Genomic DNA, 20,862 nt, shown 5'->3' with positions numbered 1-20,862 from the left:
ACACTTCTATACTGTAGCAGTATTTTGGAGCTGCAAAAGATCAGTGTAGAAAGAGCCGGTAGGACTCTGTTTTAAGTCTAACAGTCAGGTATCCAAGCCAGAAGTAAGGCAGTGAGAGGAAGTATTAATTGCTAGAATCTATTCTTTAGGTTACCTGTGGATTAAAAAGAGGGGGAACTGTCAAAGGTGACTCCATACTCAAAACTTGAGAGGATGATAGGGAACTTTTTGTTATTGCTGTTGAGTGAGAACAGGGAGCTAAGTTTGGTTTTTAAAGTGTTGCATTCGTTTGAACTACCACTACTACTATGTTTGTAATCTTGGCCAAGAAAACTTAATCTCTTTTTGCTTCAGTTTCTTCACATGTAAAATGGGTTTAATTGTTTACTTCCTAGGGCTGTCATAAGAATGAAAATATAAGTAAAAGGAATGTAATATAGGTAGGAAGAATCTAGCTTAGTGAATTACTGGTGCTTGATTATTCAGTAGCTATTAGTATGGATGAACTGAACTGTTGGAGATATGTCACGAGTTTTTGATAGGGAGCAGGGATGGTTAGAAAGATTTGGGATTCTTGCAGCAAGTTGTTAGTGGAAGCTCTGGGAAGAGAAGAAATTATTGTAAGAAGACAGCATGAAATATTAGGGGTAGAACACTTAGCCTAGAGGAAATACCTGCATTTATTGGTTGTAAGGAGGAAGAAAAGATGGAGGACAAGTAATCAGAGATGTGCCAGGACCACATCCTTTTACTAAAGCTCATCTGTTGTCATCTATTTGCACTTTCCTACCCATTCTGCATATTAGAGTTGTAATGTATTGTGGTTTTGGAAGTCTAATCTAATCCTTTAGCCTGTGCAAGAATATTTAAATGTCTCTTTTGGTGTTGAGTTCACTTTTCCACAAGTCAGCCAATTCCTTTTTGGATGTCTTTGATTATTAAAATGTTTTTCTTCATATGTATCCCAAACCTATTATCTCTTAAAGTTTTGTACCTTATTTAATTCCTTCCTATGTTAGGATCCCATTAGCCTCCCTTCTTCCTTCTTTCAAAGCTCCCTGTATCTCCTTGTACAGAAAGACTTTCATTGCACCCAATGTAAAGAATACTTTACAATCATTTTTCATATTACTGTTGTATCTTCACATGGGTCTTAATTCAGATCTATCACTCTTAATACTTTAAAATCATAGCCAGAAAGTCAAATGACGAAATGGAAAACTAATCTTGAAAAATGATTAACACGCATTGATATATTTTACCTATTTTGACGTGTATGTACCGTTACATTTAGCTCCGAACACGGGGCTCCCAAATTTCTTGAAGTTGTAACCTGTATACCTGCCTCATTTCATCATATCATCTACTCATGTCCCCCTGTAATCTGTCAACCATAAATATCTCAATAACAGTTAAAGAGAAATAAATTTATTTCAATAGTTCATTACACTTCATTATACGTTCGAAGATATGTGAAGGTATCACAGAACCAGAGCTGAGAATTATTTTTCCTGGAGCTCTAAGACCATTCCATATTTGCCCTTGAATAGAACGTGGTACAACCCAATAAATGGGGACAGTTGTTAAGAATAATATGCAGTAGAAAAGATAGAAAGTAATGAAGAAATGATCCAAGTCAGGGAGCTTGAGAAAGGACTAAGGAAAAAAGGATTATTCGCATGAGAGGCATGTTGTCTGGTTGCTGTTTATATGTATACAAGTACTGGGATGGGACTGATATAGCTAAAACCTACCTGTTATTAAGGAAAATGTTACACATAGGCTCGGAATTACTCAGCCAGCTTCATTCCTATTCAATAATTTCCACATGAACCTGAGTTAACACTTAAGTGAGGTATCTACTGAAATCGTTCATTGAATAAAAAAAACAACAGATAATGTAGTTCTTGACTTACTGTGCACAGTTGAATAATAATTTTGTTTTTCTTTTGATAATTATATAAAAGTATAATGCACAGAGCAGATGTCATTTCCCCATCACCACCTTTTACTGTTTTAAATAGTGTTGTCTTTCTGGTTTTGTTCTTTTTTGTGGGAATTTTCCATCCATAACAAACAGTCCTAACTAGATACTTCATAAAATTCACGATTTTCTGACTGGAATATTACTATTCATACACTAGGCCCATTTATTTTATTGATTTTATTGTTTATAAAAATAACGTGTTTATTGCCAAAAGTTCAGGAAATAAAAGAATAAAGAAGGAAATATATATTGTAGTCTGTACTCCCCTTTAATGTAACCATTGTTAATGGTGTTGTATAGCTTTCTGTGTTTTCTATATTTATATAAAATTTTTTACAAAAGTAGAATTGAAGTACATTAGCTATTTTTAAACTTTTTTCTACACAATTTTTATACCCCATGCTAATGGGAATATACATAATGTACAGTTTTTCATTGGTTTAAACAGTACTGCAACACACATGTTGCACATTTATCTCTGTGCTCTTACCCAGTCATTTTCTTTTGGCAGCGAAAGTAGAATTTGGGAGTCAAAGTTAAATACTTCATATGGGTCACTTTTTAAAAGATATTGCTAATCTTATGTTAGTGAGTGTGGGAAGGCTGATGAAAAAGTAGTAAAGTTATATAATTTTCTGCCATTAAGTAACATTCAGCTATAAAATTTAAGAGTAACCAAATTATTACTTTCTCATCAAAAATCAATTTCACTTTCTCATGGAGAAACAATTCTGGTCTTTGGAATTGTGTATTCAAAAAGAGCATAGCGAAACTGTGAAAAAGCAGGATGAATCAAATTACACTGAACGTTACACTGGAAAACACCATCTAGCCCTAAAATTTTCAACTAGTCACAATGATTATGTCATACAAGAAAATGGAAAGAAATTGGTGGGTAGAAATCAATGTGTAATTCGTTGTCAAGAGTAGATAGGCTGAAAGAAGGGTACAGTCATCATATTGAGTGCTTTAGTATAGTTAGCAATGATTTGAGTAAATAAAGTAAATGATAAAAAGTGGTTATACTCTTTGTATAAACACTGTGTTTTCTGCCTCCAAACCTGGAACTCAGAAATCTGCTCGCATATTTTTTTGGCGAGCAAAATGAATACTTGGATTTGAACTAACTTTGCTTTGACGCTTGGCTCATAGAAATGGCTGTAGGGACACTACGTAGCTATCAGAAGAATCAGAATCAAAGTAATGTACCTTTGGGGACATAGTAATCTCCACTTATATAGAATGGGAGACATTTGACCAGTTCCATTACTGTAGCTGATCCACATTAATGTGATTTTTCAAAAAACTGGCAGCCTCTTATTCGTGGTAGGCAAGTATCATAATGATCATTTTGATTCATATCTGAGACCCCTGAGGTTTTAAGTATTACAATGTCTTGCTTCTTTTTTGTCCTAACTCTTTCTCTTCACCATCACTCAGTTCAGCTATAGTAGAGGTTATAGTTTAAATGAATGGTCACTCATATAAACTAAAGTCTCCCATTATCCTACAGTGGCTGTGGTCCAGAGTACCTCTTCATCATAGTCTCTGGGATCTGTGCTTCTTTTGATGCAAGTGCTCATTCTTTACAGTTTGAGCCTTATTTTCCAGGCAAAAACATGATGAATAATAGGCAAAGGCACCCATTCCCTTTCATTTAGGTACCTAGGAAGAAAGTAGATCACTGTTCAGACCATTTGCTAAGTCCTGCCTGCAATCCAGGATAGATTTTGACCCAATGTATTTGTATAAAACACCCTGGAAAATTCTAATCCATTAGTGTTGGAATAAAAGGTTATTCTCTCTTTTAAATGTGAAGTGTATTTTTTAAACCTTGGAATAATAGATATTTTTAATGTGTTTCTTTAAAGCATACTTCTAGGATTTCAGATAACTGCATAACCAGCATGTCTTAAAAGCAAAGTAACAAAAATTATTCTGTGTTCAAAAATTTAAAAGGATGATAAGTAATTTAACATGGATAACAGTAGAGCCAGGTTTCAGGACATTTATCAAGTACTTCTGTTTAATTATACAATATGTTTTGAGGTGATATTCAAATAAAATGGCTTCATTAAATTTAGCACATTATATTTTAAGTTTATAGGGTCTTTTGGAACACATTTCCAATAGCTGCTGCATTAGAGTAGCATTACCTTGTCATTTCTTATTCTATCTTTATATCGTGGTTAAAGGTTTATTTTATTGATGCTGTCTTCCCCGCTCAGAATGTTTCCTTGGTGTGTCACTACCAGCTACTGGTAGTATAATGTCAGTCTAACTTAGGGACACTTATCTCTAAAAGATGGTGATGAGAAAGCATGTGGTGTAGTTCTTAAGCTCAGGACATTGCCAAATCCTTGTTTCAGGCATGTGGATTTTTAAATTGTTACTTGTGAACAAAGCTTGGATCTAGACCTTGTGCAGCATTAATGATGACATAATTTCTTTAAATTCTAAATTACTCCATTGGTAGGATACCATTTTAGTCTCTGCTTAGACTGGTAAATGTCCATTATGTTATCTCATAATGATATGGACTCTAAATGCAATAACATGGTTAATCAACTCAAAAATAAAATTTCTTTCTTGAGTTTTTATCTCCTGAAAATTGATAGGATGGTACACCAATTATGTGATTTTCTTTTTTTTTCTTACTAATCTTATTAAAGGGGGAGAACATTAAATCTTTGAATACTGTACCTCAATTTTATTGTAATGATTTTGCTGGTTACCAGGTGGGGTGGCAGTTGAAAAATTTGGTGAATGCACTACGAGAGGACCCGAGTGGTGTTATCTTAACTTTGAAAAAGCGACCTCAGAGCATGCTTACCTCAGCACCAGCTTTACTGAAAAATATGAGATGGAAGCCCCTTGCTCTGCAGGTAATGAAGCTTAATCATAAGTCATACACCATCATTTTAGCCATAGATTATCTCAGTAATGCTTCTTTATTGTGCCTCATCTCAGCAGCATATGGATTAATCTTGTATGCTTTTGAAAATTTGTTTATGAAATGATCTCTTCACAGCTTATCCTAATAGGCTTAATTGTGATGAAATCTCAAAGTTACTATAATTAAAACCCAAATGATAGAGAACTCTGCCTTAATTTGGAAACATTTAAAGCATAATTCCCAAAAACCACAAGTTCTTTGAAGCCAAAATGTGGATAGAAATGAAAGTGAGAGGTTTCACTTTGTGATACAATCTTCTATTTAAAAGTTTTACCCACATATAATTCTTGAGGAAACTAGATGATAGTTTATAGAATTTTTTAAAAACAGGTCATGAGATAAAAAATAGTTGTTTATAAACAGTAGGTAAAGAAACTTTTGATAGTAATTAAAATGTACCTATCACATTCTTCCTGACTGATCATTTTTCTCTTTTCTACCATGTACGGAGGCAAAAATAGGGAAATTGATGCGTTAGAATTTCTGCATTTTTCTTCAATGTGAAATGTCACTCCAAAATTACTCTGGATGTCAGTAAATTACATTCATTAAGAACCAGAGGTATCTAGGAAGTTATAAAAATATTATTCTGATTGATAAAGACAAGGAAGTAATACATTTTCTTCCATTTCAGTCAGGCTATAATCTTCAAACATATCATAGAAGAAATTCTTGTTCTTCACAAGACCTGCACTTTTAAAATAGAAGACCATCACCTTCCATAGAAGGTTAATTTTTAAAAATTAAAATTGCCCATTGAAATAGAACATTGCCTGTTGTTCAGATTAAAAAGAAAAGCAATAAATGGAAATGCCATTGTTATCACTGCTATGTAAATTGTTGTTCTATATTAGTAACTTACACCATTCTTAGATTTTTTTCCCTAAAATCCTAAATTCTTCATTACATATGAATGGCCTTATAGATTATAATGATTTCTTATTGTTTAAAACTTTCCTACTTCTTGGCCTCAAAGTTGCATTATGCTTAAGTAACATAAAAACATATAAAATATACTAACATTAAGGTCTTTAAATTTTTAATGTGAATCTTTCTATTTTTCAAATATACGTAAAACTATATTTTAAAACTATATTAATATGTCCAAATGCATTTGAAATGCAGTATATGTTTATTATCAAAGATTTTTGGTGATCATTAAAGTTGAGAGATCAGTGTTTGGGTCATTAATTCATAGATTAGCAGATCAGACCTTCCCATCACATCATTTTATTTTCTCGCTGCATTATAAGTTGCTTTGTTGTTCCACTCTGTAGTTTTCTATTGACATGTCTTCCCCAAAGATCCTTCTTCAGAGTCCGAGAGGTGGGAACCCTGAAGAAGAGACCCCTTTCAGCCATTAGGTTTCCTTCTCTATATGTGTGGTTAAATTTAACAACTTCTCTCTAGTACCTTCTGTTTCATGGTGAACACCAAAAAGACACTAGTTTCTTGTTGATCCGTGAACTCTATTTGAGGGAATATCTCTAGAAAATAAATTGGTGATTTGGTCCTCTTTTAGTTTCCTTTCCACAAGCACAAACTGGAGAATTAAGGTAATGACAATATCTAGTTAAGAATCACTTTTATAGGAAATGCTGAAATAATTGAAAGACCTGCATTTTTTTTTTGCTACACATACATTTGGTGTGTGTATTCAAAACTAGAGAACAAAGACTTTAATTTTTTAAATTACTCTACGTCATTCCTTAATTATAATTGTAATAGATGTTTAAGGCACTGTTTCTAGTTTCATTCCTAAATGCCAAGAAATGTGCCTCGTCAGATCACTACTTATATTTATTCCTCATTGCCTATTCAGTTACTCTGAGTATATTTGTAAATTTACTTTTTCGGAATGCTAAAATCAGAAAAAAAGAAAATCAGCATTGACATAAGTGCTTATATGATGTATTGACGTTTTTGTAAATTTGTTATTTCAACTGAATTTAGTTCACCTAAAATGTATTGTCCAAGTTCAACGCCTTATAGATAAACAATACTATTAGTGGGGGCAGGGGAGGACCCTGCTTTCAACTTCTTTGAAAATTGACTTTTTACAGAGCAGAAGGAAGAGTATTCGTTTTGATTAAATACTTTCAAGTGGTGGTAAAACAAAGTCTTAGGAGTAAGGGCACTAGATAAGTACTCTAACATACCACACCACCAGCACCAAATCTCCCTGGAATCTATTTCGAAGACCTGAAATTGTACCATTACAGAGTTTGTTTTTGATCTTAAGGCTTTGGCTTGTGCTAAAATGCAAAAAGAAACCAGAAGCATAATGGAAACTATGTGGTCAGAATTTTTAGAGGATGTATACAACCAAAGATGGACAAAACTTGAGGGTTCGCTTCCAGAAGGGGAAAAATCAAAGAAATAGTGGGATGAGAAGGTCTTGCAGGCAGTTCTGGATTCTTTGTGACTTTGCCTGAGGCCACATATTTTTCCTAGTGGCTAAGAAAGGACCTGGGATGTGAAACATAAGTGCTTAATGTAGCAACAGCCCTCTGTGCAGACATAAGTACCATTCTTACTGTATTCCTGCTTCTGGTATGTGTATGAATACGTTGGAGCTAAAATGCCCATTAACTCACCTAAATATAAATTTTCAGTGTCCGAACCTGAGGAATTGGACATTAGGTTATTCCTTTTTTCATAGGCTATACCAATAGTCTACTAAGAATTATTTAAAATAGAGTTTACAAAAAGAAACAATCTGTGGCATTTATTTAACCTCAATATGTCTATTTTATCTTTTTCTTATACAATACCAGCCTTAGCATTTTCAGATAAAATATGGCATAGTTTGTATAATGGGGAGGTAGATGCTAATACATGCCTCTAAAAAAAAGAACAACTTCATTCTAACAAAGGAATAATTATTTTTTAAACTAATAAGGAAATAATTTGTACCTATACAACTAAAACATAACCTTATCTACCCTAAGGCAGAAGATTTTTGAGGAATATCACATGTTTTAATGGAAGTTCTAGAGCAAATAGTAGCTTCTATTATTAATTAACTGCAATGGTAAATTTTAATTTGGATTTTCTTTTGAAAAGCATTCATGGAATTATAGCCAAATAAGCAAAAGCATACAATTCAACTTCATGCTCACAGAGCAATTTCATTAGTACATTTCATGAAATTTGGCAGCTCTTTTGTTAAATTCCTGACTTCTCAGACATTTTGCAATAGAACTGAAAGACTTAAAGCTACTTTAGTCAAATACTACAAGCAGATTTAATCTGGACTTGAATTCTGTTGTCATCGGCACCCATTCATATATAGTAGAGATGTTTTACCTCAGGTAGAATCTTTATTCTAAGAAAGCAAACTAGCAATTCCTTGCTTTCTGAGAACTGTTTTTAAAACACGTCCTTAGTAGCACCCTCTACTAATGTCCTGGATTTTGGTAAGCATGGTGATTGCTTATGGTCAAGTTCTTCCAATTCGATGACACAAATCCTGGGGAATTATGGATAGACCTCAGTGTATATTTTTTGATGTTTGTGGTTTTAAATTTAGTGTGCATAGGTCACCAGCTTGCACGGGTGGTGTCATTTTCTTCTTACAAGAGATGTATGGGAGAATTAGCTGGACACTGGCAAGAATGTTGATTGAAATCATCACTGGGAATCAACAATTTTTAAAAACATTTAGGAGCCCAGCTTTTTTTTTGGTGAGAATGCATCTCAAAAATAATCACTAAAATCAATGCTGGAATTCAATATACTGATATAGGTTTCATTAAACACATTTTTAGTATGAAATGATATAAAGCTGTATCATTAGAATTGCTCCTAAACTGTTCTAATCCATAAGTCTCTTAAATCGATGTGATAGTTTCTTGAGTGGTTTTTGTGCTTTTCACTTTAAATTTTATTGCTTAGCATTACCTTGATGCCATTTTTACAGGATATTTAAATAAATTTGAGCAGAAGAAGAAATGGAAAGCAAATAGTTATAGGAGTCAATTTTGTCTTTCAACTGGTGTAATGACTGAAGAACATTAATTGATTGTTACATTTCAAATACATAGAGATATGAATGGTTAAAGTCATTCTGTAAAAATAAAAAACGTAAGCAATAATAAAATTTATTTTAATATCAAAGTTATAGGTTGGGGTGACTGAAAAAACATTGGTAGCAAAGTTTATATGTTTCTGAGAGTTTTGTTTTAAAAGCATGTTTTGAAGAGGAAGACAAGTAATATTAGATATGACATGAGAAGAAAATAAGCTTTAACTAAAAATGTAACGTGCTGACTGGGAGGCAGAAACAATTATATGTTTTACATGCTCAAATTAGTAAATAGCTGCAAGCAATTGTCACATTACATTTTTGTTCACCAGTGTTTAAGCAAATTAATTAAAGGATCTAAATCACATTTGTGTTTTTCAACCAAATGCTTTTAAAATGTTAACACTGACTACAAATAATCACCTAAGATGAAAAATTATTTTTAGTTTCTTTGTTCTTTAGCTTCCTATTTCTTTAGTTAATTTCCTAAAAATGCTTACTGTAAATTGAAAAAATTGCAAGTCCAGTTTTAGTGTTGCAGTATCAACTATGCCAATAAGAGTGGACAGCAATAAATACACTAGTGGTAGTTTCAGTACAATGTGCAAATTTTGATGATTAATTGGAAAAAGCCATTTTGTAGTGTGACTCTAAAGTCTATATTAGTTGTACATTGGGTAACTACATACTTACTTTTAGGCCCATATATCTATTTTTAACTTATATAGATATAGCTTCCTGATCAAATATATGCTTGGAAAAAATGTTTGTTTTCTTTGTAGTCTGATAGGAAAGGGAAGGTTACATGCTTAAAAAAGAAGACTCAAATCTTTTGTATTTATAACTTTGGATTCTAGAAAAAGCTGTGAAAAAACTGAGTGCGAGAATTTTGAATACAAGTGTTTCTCTTGCTTAAGCTCTTTTCACATAATTTACTACTTAAGAAAAGCTTACCCAGGAAAAATTATGCCCAATAATTTTCCAAATTAGATCTAACATTCTTTACATGGTCAAGAAATTTACAAGTTTGTATGCAACTTCTTGCCTCCCAAAATCCAGAATGCATTTTCTCTGGAGCATTTGTTTAGATGACTCAGAGTTGCTAACGTAAAACAATATTTTGGTACTTGTATTGGGAATTATAATAAAAACGTGTTTGAACTGAATAAGGACTTGTGTGAATATTCTGTGCTAGAATAATGGGATATTGTGATCCATTTGAGTCTGTGCTTATTCCCAAGAGTGAATAAAATAAATGGCCAGGTTTTATACTTGATGTAATCATTCATATTTCAATGAGTATTTTCCCCCTGGAAGACAAAGCAAACTCTTTGTGATATTTGCATTAGTGAATTTTAGAGATAACTACATAATGTGTAACGCACCGTTTTAATCTTCAACATGGGGGCTGTCTTTATGTCATTGGTTTCATTCAAGACTTTATATAGCTCTATGAAAGCTGGGTCACTTACCAGATAGAGGGACAACTAAATTAAGATACGCTTGCCAAGAGTTGTTAAAATGTAAATTGTTTCAAATAAAACCTTTAACATCAGATGTAGTTTTTAAGGTATAGACGTTCTTTTCTCATAGTCTTTAAAACCATAGTGTTTTCAGAGGTACATTAATACCTTCCAGGTGTGCTCAGTTACCTTAGAGATGTTATAATCGGGGACACAAGGAAAAGACCTGAGCCATCAGAGGATTTAACGTGAGATTTCAGTGATCCCTTTCCAAAGCTGAAAATTTTATTTTATAATAATCACAGTCTCCCGATGATGTTTAAACTGGATGAGTAGAATATTATCACTATAGTGAGTCATCACTCATGATTCAGAGGAAGATTTGTGCCGTACCATATTGTGGGATACAATTTGAAGGTATTTATATAGTTAAAATGGACAATATGAAAAATGTATGTGTACGTAACCTAATAAATTTCTGAGTCCTGTTCACAGTAGTAAGTTATCATTAATTGACCTAAGGTTATAAATGTATATTTGAAGAGATGCTTATGATCATTTTATTTAGGATTTGGATATTTTAAGAGATGCATGCCAGTGCCCCCAAAATCTATCATAGATTTATTTTAGAAGAGTAACAACATATGTGCAAAATATGTCCTCCCTGTTGGAGCCTCATTGAATCTGGAAGGAAAACTCTATGTCAGTAGGACCATTTAGATATGAAAAATAAATTTTATGGCAAGGTCCTTCCAGGAAATAAATCCTCTTGGATAGAATCGAAAATGGATCCATATCATACTTGATTGCATGCCGTACTGGATCAAGTTATACTGAAGCTTCATGCTTACTTGAGTAAGAAGATGCAGTCTTAAAATACCCTTGTATTTTATCCATAAGTGATGAAAGCTCTTAATTCTCTTCCTGTGCAGATTTTACCAGTTAAGAGAAAGAATCAAAAGGCAAAGTGGTAAAATAAAAAATATTACCCTTTAATTCTATTTTTTTTCCTTATATTGGAAATTCTTTATAGTACAACGGTAACTACTTTTCTTATACTATGTTATGAAGAAATGATTAAAACTAAATGTTACCAAGGTAGGAAGAACTATCCTTCTGCACTATTATACTTACATATTTAGGTATTTTTTCTGAAACTAAGGCATATGTCTATTAAATTTTGAATTAAACGCTGAGAACTTTTTTGATTTGAGGGAGGCTGTATTTGTCACTTTTTGTGTATTTTCACGTACTTGTTGGTTATCGGTAATAGGTGTAATTTTAATGGCACTTGTTACAACTAGGAATTTCTCACTGATAATTTCAGCTAATAGCATCATTTATTCTGTGCTTGATTTAGTCACATTTTGCCTATCTTTCTAATATTCTTTAATGCCTTCTTCATTCTTTTAGTCATTTAATTTTGTACCCTTTCAATTCTTGTCCAGAGTTAGAACATTTTTAAGACATTATAATTTTAAATTATCACAAATTTCCTTTGGGGTTAAGTAGCTATTTCCATTTTCCCATGAAGCTTCTATTTTACCATATTTTATTTTTCCATTGCCTAATGTCTTTTTTTAGATGAGATTCTCAAGAATAATGTTTACTTTTTAGCTTGGATTAGCTTGACAAAAATAGTACAATTAGTAGACAAAAATACAATGAATATATTTAGTATTTACAATGTGTTTTACTTAGTACAGGCATACTTGATTAGCCAGATGATATCTGCATGATAAACCAGTTTAAATGGTTTCTGTGATTTACCAGTTAATAAAATAACTAGCCAGTAAGAGTTAAACAACAGGATTGACTAATTTCTTCTTTCTCTGAAAGAAGTTGTTTTTTTCAATCGCTTCAATTAATTGAACCAGCTGGCACAATCAAACCTGTTATCTGTTTAAGCCTATCTAAGAGTCTTTTTCTTCTACATTTTTGCTAATTTAACTAACTGTGTTAACTGAGGACATTAATAGCAACTCCGTGTTGAAAATAGAAACCTAGAGAAAATATCAATTTGAAGGAAGTTGACAAGGCTAATATTTAAACTTCCTGGAAGGGGAAGGAACAAGTACCCTAAACAGACAATCCTGGTAATAGTCCAGACAGAATAAAATATTTTGTTGGTCCTTACCTCACACTTCAGAGGTATTTAAAATATACTTGTAATCATTGACTACTACTTCTCCTTTTTTCCTTCCTTCCTTCCTTCCTCTTTGTTTGGGGAGGGCCGGGATAGGTACTAACCAGGAGAAATTACCTTTAGTTCTACAGGTGGTAAAATAAAAGGAGAGAAGTCTTCAAAATAGAAGTAGTGACCCTAGAAAAGAAGAAAGAGAATAAAAATTTGTTAGATTATTTTTTTTAATGCTTGTGTTTTTAGAACTTGTTTTTAAGTTCACTTGTAGTGTTAGGATATTTTAAAATAAGAGCATATTAGAGCATTTTAAAAGCATACTGAATATAAGTTTTTCTCTCACAGTGCATCTGTTACAGAAAGTTTTGGCAAGAAATGTACTGTGTAATGAATGTTTTCTTTACATTTCTATAATGATTAAATTTTGGTTAGACTTGTTCTTTAATGTCATTTGTATTTTAATACCAAGATGTCCTGACAGAGAGGAAACAATGATAAACAGAGTCACATCACAGATCACTTGATCTAAAGGTCCTATCAAACCTCATAAATATACTAGCATGTGTAAAATAAATAGCTAGTGGGAACCTGCTGTATAGTACAGGGAGCTCAGCTCGGTGCTCTGTGACGACCTAGATGGGTGGGATGGAGGGGGAGTGGGAGGGAGGCCCAAGAGGGAGGGGATATAGGTATACATATAGCTGATTCACTTCAATGTACAACAGAAACTAACACAACATTGTAAAGCAATTTTACTCCAGTTAAAAAAAAAAAAAGGTCCTATCATTCAAAGATCTGTTGTAGAGGCATGTAATACATCCTTAGAAAGAATATAATTCTTTATTTCCTCAGGCTTCATGGTGTTCATCTGTACAGGTAACTCCTGATTACCTATATAAATTTCAGGATTTCCCATTGCCAAAATTTTTGTTTCTAAAAGACACGCATAGTTTAACTGGATGCTATTCCAAATCAGCATAGTTAAACATAATAGTCTTTACTGTGTACTTTCAAAATATATCAAAATTCCTCAACATGTAAACTTCCTGACTATTTTTTTACATCATATAAGATAGAATACTGTAGAGTCCCAAAATAAATTATCAATTATTTTTCCTTCTCTCTCTCTTTCTTAAATTTCTATTTCACATAGATTAAAACTTAACCGTCATTTTGGCAGGATGTGTGATTTCAAGCTATTAAGGTGAGCTGTGTAAAAAGGAAGGTCAAAAACCATGAACTGAGTCATAAACTATGTAGCCTACCCCAGTGACCTACATTGTACATTGTATTTATGCTTGGATTTTTGAACAAATTTTGTTTATCTGTACAAAAGTATTGTCACAATATAAAATAGTTGTACTATGCCATTTTTTGAGTGTCCAGCAATACGTGTTAAAGTAATAGAACTATGGGTCTATTATAGATATGCTAAAAAGTGTTTTCATACTGGCTAAAATGGCAACATCTTGTCATGTGAAGATACAGTTAATTTTGTGATCATTATTTTTGTTTGCGATTGCATTAAAGTTCTTATTTTTTAATATGTTATTGTATATGTAGCTAAGCAGTAAGATCTGTAAGATAAACATGAAAATTTGTGAATTTTAGTTTCACTTTAGAATAATTTCTCAAACCACAATATCATTTCCAAATGCTGTGACGTTTAGAATTGGGAGTGCTCGTAAGTTAATGCATCCTGATGTATTGCTTAATTCAGTATATAGAGAATCTTAATTTTTAAAAAAACTTATTTAATACATAAATACAGGCATGAAAATGAAATCTATAGGTATGCAACTAAAAATTATTTTAAACAATGGTAAATGTGTGTGCCTATGAAAAATGAAATGATTGTGTCACACTAATCACCATACTTTTGAAGATGTACCGTAAAATGACTTGGAGAAGACAGTATTGTTTATATTTATGAAAAAAGTACATTTTCCTAGAAAATATTCTCTCGCATTGGCCTTTCATACTCCATTTTTGTAAACTTTTTTGAGAATCTGTCACATTCTACTGACTTAGGAGTGTAATGTATCTTTTTTGGGAAACGATATGAATTATCTTTCTTGTACACCAGTCAGGATGTGAGTGAACTAATTTTTTGGGAAGTTACTCTTTATTATCTTTCTTTCAAAAGTGGGATTCTAACAAAGCAAATTTAAATATGTTTCTGACTGTGAGATAAATCTCCCCATTATGAAACACTGCATGATAGATTTACCTTATAAATAGCTTTTACGCGGTTATGCCGTACAATAAGGTGAGTTAGGAACTAAGTGAAAAGCTCTAAAGTGATAAATTTTTTTGTTTTTGGAGACTCAAAGGAATATCCATGTGCTAAATAACATGCTTCTTGATTTCAGCCAAGTTCAAAAACTTTGTAGAAATAGATCATTTAAAAATGATAACTATGTGTCATTGTTGTTGTTGTTTTGTGTGTTGTTTGTGTGCGTATGTATTTTCTTTTTCATTTTAACCAGCCTCTTATACCTAGAAGTCCCACAAGCAGCGTTGCCACGCCTTCCAGCACCATCAGTACACCCACCAAAAGAGACAGTTCCGCCCTCCAGGATCTCTACATTCCCCCTCCTCCTGCAGAACCGTATATTCCCAGGTATAAAATTAACCATCATGTTGTTCTCCGTAGCTTCTAGCTAAAGACTAACCTAAGTGCACGTAAACTGTGAAGTAAATTCTCACGAAACACCTTGAATATTTTCTCAGTTGAGAATTCTGAGCACATTCTGGAAAATCATTGCCTTATAGAGACTGTACTCTAGTTAATAATAACAATAACAATAACTAATTTGTATTAAACACTCTACATTAAATATCTTATAAGCATTATCTCACATAATAGGAAACTAATATAAAATAGTAGCTAGGATTATTTTAGTAAGTAAAAAATAAGTGAGGCTCTTTGGTAAGAAGCCACAGGAAATCTCAAGTTACTTTGAAGCATTTCATACTTTATTTCTAAAAGAGAAAGTTAGAGATAACTTCTATGCTTTCTTAAATGTATGTAATGAGGAAGATTTTTTTTTCTTGGATGATGATGAGGGAGAGTGTTTCTTCCCCCAGTACCTCTGTCTCTACAGTATCCACTTGGTTAGTTCATTAATGTTTCTTTCAGAAAGTAGAGAGAGTTTGCAAGAGAATGAGTTGCCTTTAAAGTCTATTTTCAGATTTCTGGAGGCTGTATCTCCATTTCATGTTCCAAATTCCTATTTGAAATTCTTGGCAGGTGGAAGACTATAACTTTGTGCCATCATGCATTTTGTCCAAAAGCATTATGATTTCCAGCCTTGTGGAATACAAAAATTATGGAAAAGGGCCAGCACTAAATGGGGATAATTAATACCAATCACAAAGTATTTTGATTCAGTTTTTAAATTAGTTGTGCAGTCCTTCAAAAACAATAATTTAAGGTCTCTTGTTTCCAAGCTATACTTAATATTAAAATTCTTTAATAAAAGTACTGAAATTCCTTGTTTTAATTAATTTTCACTATTCTTCACTTTAGTATACCTAATGTTTCATTCTGTTGGATATGATGGTACTGACATTTTACCGTCTAAATGCTACATGACAACATTGGCATGTCTGCAAATACTGTGTTGTCATCTACTAATAAAACTGCAGTCAATTTTATTAACATTTTAGGTCTTTTTTTGAGAATTAAATGTGGTTGTGAGAACATGGTTTGTGAGAAGATACAATTTACTAAGCTGGCGTTTCAAAAATCGTTCTAATATATAATTTACAGTCATGTTAAATTTACAATCAGATGTACAAATTCATCTGATATCCTAGTCAAATTCAAGTTGAATTTTAATCTATTAAGATAGTATCAGACTTTTTGAATACTCTTGTAAGAGGAGCAATAAAACCATGTGTGTTTCAAATAGGAAATGAATCTTTTGGTTTGTTTTCATTTTAATGGGAAAGATTTTTATTTCAGTGCAAATGATTATTTAAAAGACCTTATTCTTCAGAGGGCTACATGTACAGATAAACATCAGAAAATTATTTTTAGCAAGTCTCTGCGGTTCTTTGATTTTCTTTCCTTGTCTCTTGGATAGGGAGGAACTTGTAATAAAGAGAGTATTTCCTAGACAGAATGTATTTAAAATGTACTTCAGAAGACAAAGGAGTTAAAGAATCCAGTTCTGTCCTCTAAGTGTGGTGCAGATATGATGAAGGCAATATATTGAAGTCAATAAAAAGCTTTAAACATGCTGTTTACAAAAGCAGGAGAATGCAAGAGATTGAAGTATCAGCATAGTGGTACTTGTTTTGGTAGTATTGCTTGAACGTTCCATACTTTTCAGTAAAATTCATAAGTAGGGTATTATCTGTCGCCTTAATTGATTCTTAGTCTAGTGTGTAATTTAACAGAATGTTCTAAATGTTTTTGAGTCAGATTATTAATTACCTAGTCACACAATCGTTTGATATAGCCCAGTTAGAAAATTTGTGCATGAGACTCCCTTTGTACCACAGCCTCATATAAATTATCTGCATTTTCTGGTTTGATTTGAAGTTATAGTCATAAAACTTTTTGCATTTGTCATTCTTTTATAGGTACAGCTGTGGCTTTTTTCTTCTCATTTTGAGGATGAATGAGGCTCACCTAATTTAACTCATCTGAACGTTTATTTTTTCCTACATTAAAAACTTTTGTTTATGTAGGATAGGCATTTGGGTGATAATTTGAATTGTAAATAATAAAAGTTTTCTCATCTTAAAACCAAAAAACCTTAAAAATGGTAGGACTGGTTGTCAAATTAGGTAGACTTTTTTTCATGTGATTATAATTCTTTGAACACATTTATTCCAGAAAAAGAATGTGATTGCAAAAGTGACTTTTTCTTTAAAAGAGAAAACACTCATGTATGTGAAGTGAGTGAAATTTGGTCAGTTTTTTATTATATGACTGTATACAATTTCGTTATCATAGTATACAGTGAACTTTTATACTTAACCAAATTTCTTTTTCTATCATGAAAACCAAGAATTTGTAGGTCTTGCACAACTGTGAAGTTTAAATACTAATTTCTCGTATTAATTTTACTGTGAGCCATTAAATATAAAGATAGTCCAGTGAAGCAGTGCTCTAACTTTCCATCTGTTCCCTTAAATCCTTTTTAGAGCAGAAGTGTAGATTTATTATATATATGTATAGATGTATAACATTAAGAAAATTTTTATAGCAGTACAAATTAATATGTTGAGTTATTCAGGGTCTCATAATGTGAGTACATATACACACAGCCACACCCACTTATATACGCAATACATGTATCAATTCATTCTACTGCAAAGTTTGGTTTTGATCTGTACTTTTCTTAATTCAACTTTATTGAATGCATCCCATATAGACATGTCTAATAAATCTTCTTTGTTGGTAGAAGGCCTCTCATACCATTATAGGTAAGGAATACCAGCCCTTCCCATTTTCTACCACAGGGTGTGTCCTTATAAGTAGAGCATGGTGAATTAACTAGGGCTGAATCACCCTCTGATCTCAGCTGCATTAACATTCATGTCACAGGCCTGGCAGAAACGTCTGCCCATTTATGGATAGGCATAACCTTCCCCAGTGCCCCAAGTTCATTAGGGCTGTTTCCAAGCTAATTGCAGTGTCAGTTTCTTTTTGCTAGAGGACTAACTAACAAAAAGCACCAGGCAATTTGTTAAGGAAAAGTTTTTAGCTAGCCAAAAATAAAATTGTGCCTGGATTTTATATTTATTTTCTTTGTGTTGCCTAGGAACTAGCTTTCATAGTTACAATTTGGTAATAAGCAATACTTTTATTTATACAATGGAATATTATGCAGCCATAAAAAGAAACAAAATTGAGCTATTTGTAATGAGGTGGATAGACCTAGAGTCTGTCATACAGAGTGAAGTAAGTCAGAAAGAGAGAGACAGATACTGTATGCTAACACATATATATGGAATTTAAGAAAAAAACAATGTCATGAAGAACCTAGGGGTTAGACAGGAATAAAGACACAGACCTACTAGAGAATGGACTTGAGGATATGGGGAGGGGGAAGGGTAAGCTGTGACAAAGCGAGAGAGTGGCATGGACATATATACACTACCAAACGTAAAATAGATAGCTAGTGGGAAGCAGCCTCATGGCACAGGGAGATCAGCTCGGTGCTTTGTGACCACCTAGAGGGGTGGGATAGGGAGGGTGGGAGGGAGGCACAAGAGGGAGGGGATATGGGGATATATGTATATGTATAGCTGATTCACTTTGTTATAAAGCAGAAACTAACACACCATTGTGAAGCAATTATACTCCAATAAAGATGTAAAAAAATAAAAATAAAATAAAAGAGTGACAGCTTGCTGATTCAGTCAATCTTGAGAATATTATTTACTACTTTCTACATAGTTCAAATAATAGGAATATAGTTCTCTTCATTTGGACAAACCCAACATAGACATTTGTATACTGAGAGAGAAGTATAGTATACTGTAGTATAAAAGTATAATATTTTTGGTGAACTGAAACTCATATTTTAGAATTGACATTAGCTTTATAAGCTCATCACCATCTCATAAGACTTAATAGGTCACTTATAAATTTGTTATTTTTATCTGTCTTGTTATAATTCAGTTTATTCTGTGGATTTAAGATTTCAGTCTTGGCACTTAAAATTAAATTTTATCTGGTTTGATAGTATTCATGGCACTGTTTAGGGTAGAACTGGAAACAATTAAGAACTAGGAAGAAATAAAATTAGTGATCAACAAGGAAAGAAACGTTGCATTTACATCCATAGTCATGTTCTAGAATATGAGCTTTTCTAACAGAAATTTTATAGCTAGTCAGTGAAATTATCATAAAATAAGCAAGGTTCATTTTAACTAATCCTAAATGGAATATTTCTACCAAATTATTGTCCCAGTCACCTGGGCTGTGTGATTAATATTTACTATGTGTGAGTAACAGTTTTAGGGATCCCATAAATTTAAATTAGAGATTTTTCACTTCAGAATCCTATAGAAAAAAAAAATCAACTTGCCACCATCTTAAATCCCATTCTTAAACTCTATATATGGTAAGGTTTCTCCACCCTCTCTCCACAAGAAATGTTGCTGATGTGTAATTAAATTTTGATATATCCATTTAGAATGAGTTCCATGAACATATCTTTTTTTACTATTAAATGAGATAATACAGTTTAAATACAGAGAATAATTCTTTTCATTAAGGTTTATTTTAAATTAATAACAAGCTGTTTGAAATTCTTACAACACCAGTTTATATAGTGCTAACTTAGTTCTTAAGGTCACAGTACCCTCACAGAAGTGGTAGTTCTTAAATACATCTTTGTTTTTAAGCAGTGCAAATATTACCATGAATCAATTAGATAAACTAGCAGAAGAAAGCTACATTGTTAGCACTGTTAACATTATACCTACTTTCTTAAGCACTAAAAGGAATTTATGAGCTAAGATGATGTCTTTTATGTGCCATAGTATTGAACATGGACTAGAGCAGGAGTTAGAAGATCCATGGCCTCTGTCTAGCTGTGTAACCTTTAGGCTAGTCATTTAACCTCTCTGAGCCTTGGCATTTTTTTTTCCTGCAAAACAGGAATAATTTAAAGTTGCCCTATAAACCTCAGAGAAAGTTTGGAAAGATCAGAAGATATATAGGAAGGACATTATTACTACTTTAGACTGTCTCTGTCATTTTACCACTGTAACACTTTTCTACATCCTTCTCCTTTACCATCTCTTTAGGGATGAAAAAGGAAACCTTCCTTGTGAAGACCTCAGAGGACACATGGTGGGCAAGCCAGTGCATAAGGGATCTGAATCACCAAATTCATTTCTGGATCAGGAATATCGAAAGAGGTTTAATATTGTGGAGGAAGATACTGTCTTGTATTGTTATGAATATGAAAAGGGAAGATCAAGTAGTCAAGGAAGACGAGAAAGCACCCCAACTTATGGTAAGAGTTCTTCTCTTACATTGATGAAAGAGCTTATGTCTGGTATGGGAATCTCAATTTCTTTTCCTAGGCTTTTGGGTTGTGAAAATTACTTGATAGCTTTTGAATCTTTATAATTGATCTGTGTCTGTCGTATGCTTCCAAGTGGAATCTCAACAATATGAGGCATGACATTAAAATTTATTCCAAGTTTTCCAAAAATAAGCAAGAATAGTAGGTAGCATTTTAACTCATTAATGATTTACGGAAACCTTTTTGACTCACATGTAATTTTTGTAGATCAGGTGTTGCAAAACTGGAC

At 32.7% G+C, this 20,862-nt stretch overlaps 1 protein-coding gene across 5 annotated transcripts in view; it reads left to right on the top strand.

Annotated features, from left to right (window-relative positions):
- The window catches only part of CNKSR2 (connector enhancer of kinase suppressor of Ras 2), a 255,875-nt gene that overhangs the window by 133,692 nt on the left and 101,321 nt on the right, over nucleotides 1-20,862 (top strand). For 3 of the 5 annotated variants that reach the window (XM_022560500.2, XM_022560499.2, XM_089904688.1), the window contains exons 9-11: nucleotides 4,726-4,872; nucleotides 15,063-15,196; nucleotides 20,350-20,561. In XM_022560500.2, the coding sequence (XP_022416208.1) occupies nucleotides 4,726-4,872; nucleotides 15,063-15,196; nucleotides 20,350-20,561 (493 nt within the window). The remainder of the gene's footprint in view (nucleotides 1-4,725; nucleotides 4,873-15,062; nucleotides 15,197-20,349; nucleotides 20,562-20,862) is intronic. The other 2 variants (XM_022560502.2, XM_022560501.2) reach the window with 1 other exon arrangement.

The sequence above is a fragment of the Delphinapterus leucas genome, chromosome X, assembly GCF_059928025.1.
Source record: "Delphinapterus leucas isolate spDelLeu-1000000601 "Yukka" chromosome X, BTC_Dleu_Yukka2, whole genome shotgun sequence".
Classification (NCBI taxonomy): domain Eukaryota; kingdom Metazoa; phylum Chordata; class Mammalia; order Artiodactyla; family Monodontidae; genus Delphinapterus; species Delphinapterus leucas.
The sequence above is the reverse complement of the archived record's forward strand: the minus strand, read 5'-3'. Positions and strand labels throughout refer to the sequence as shown.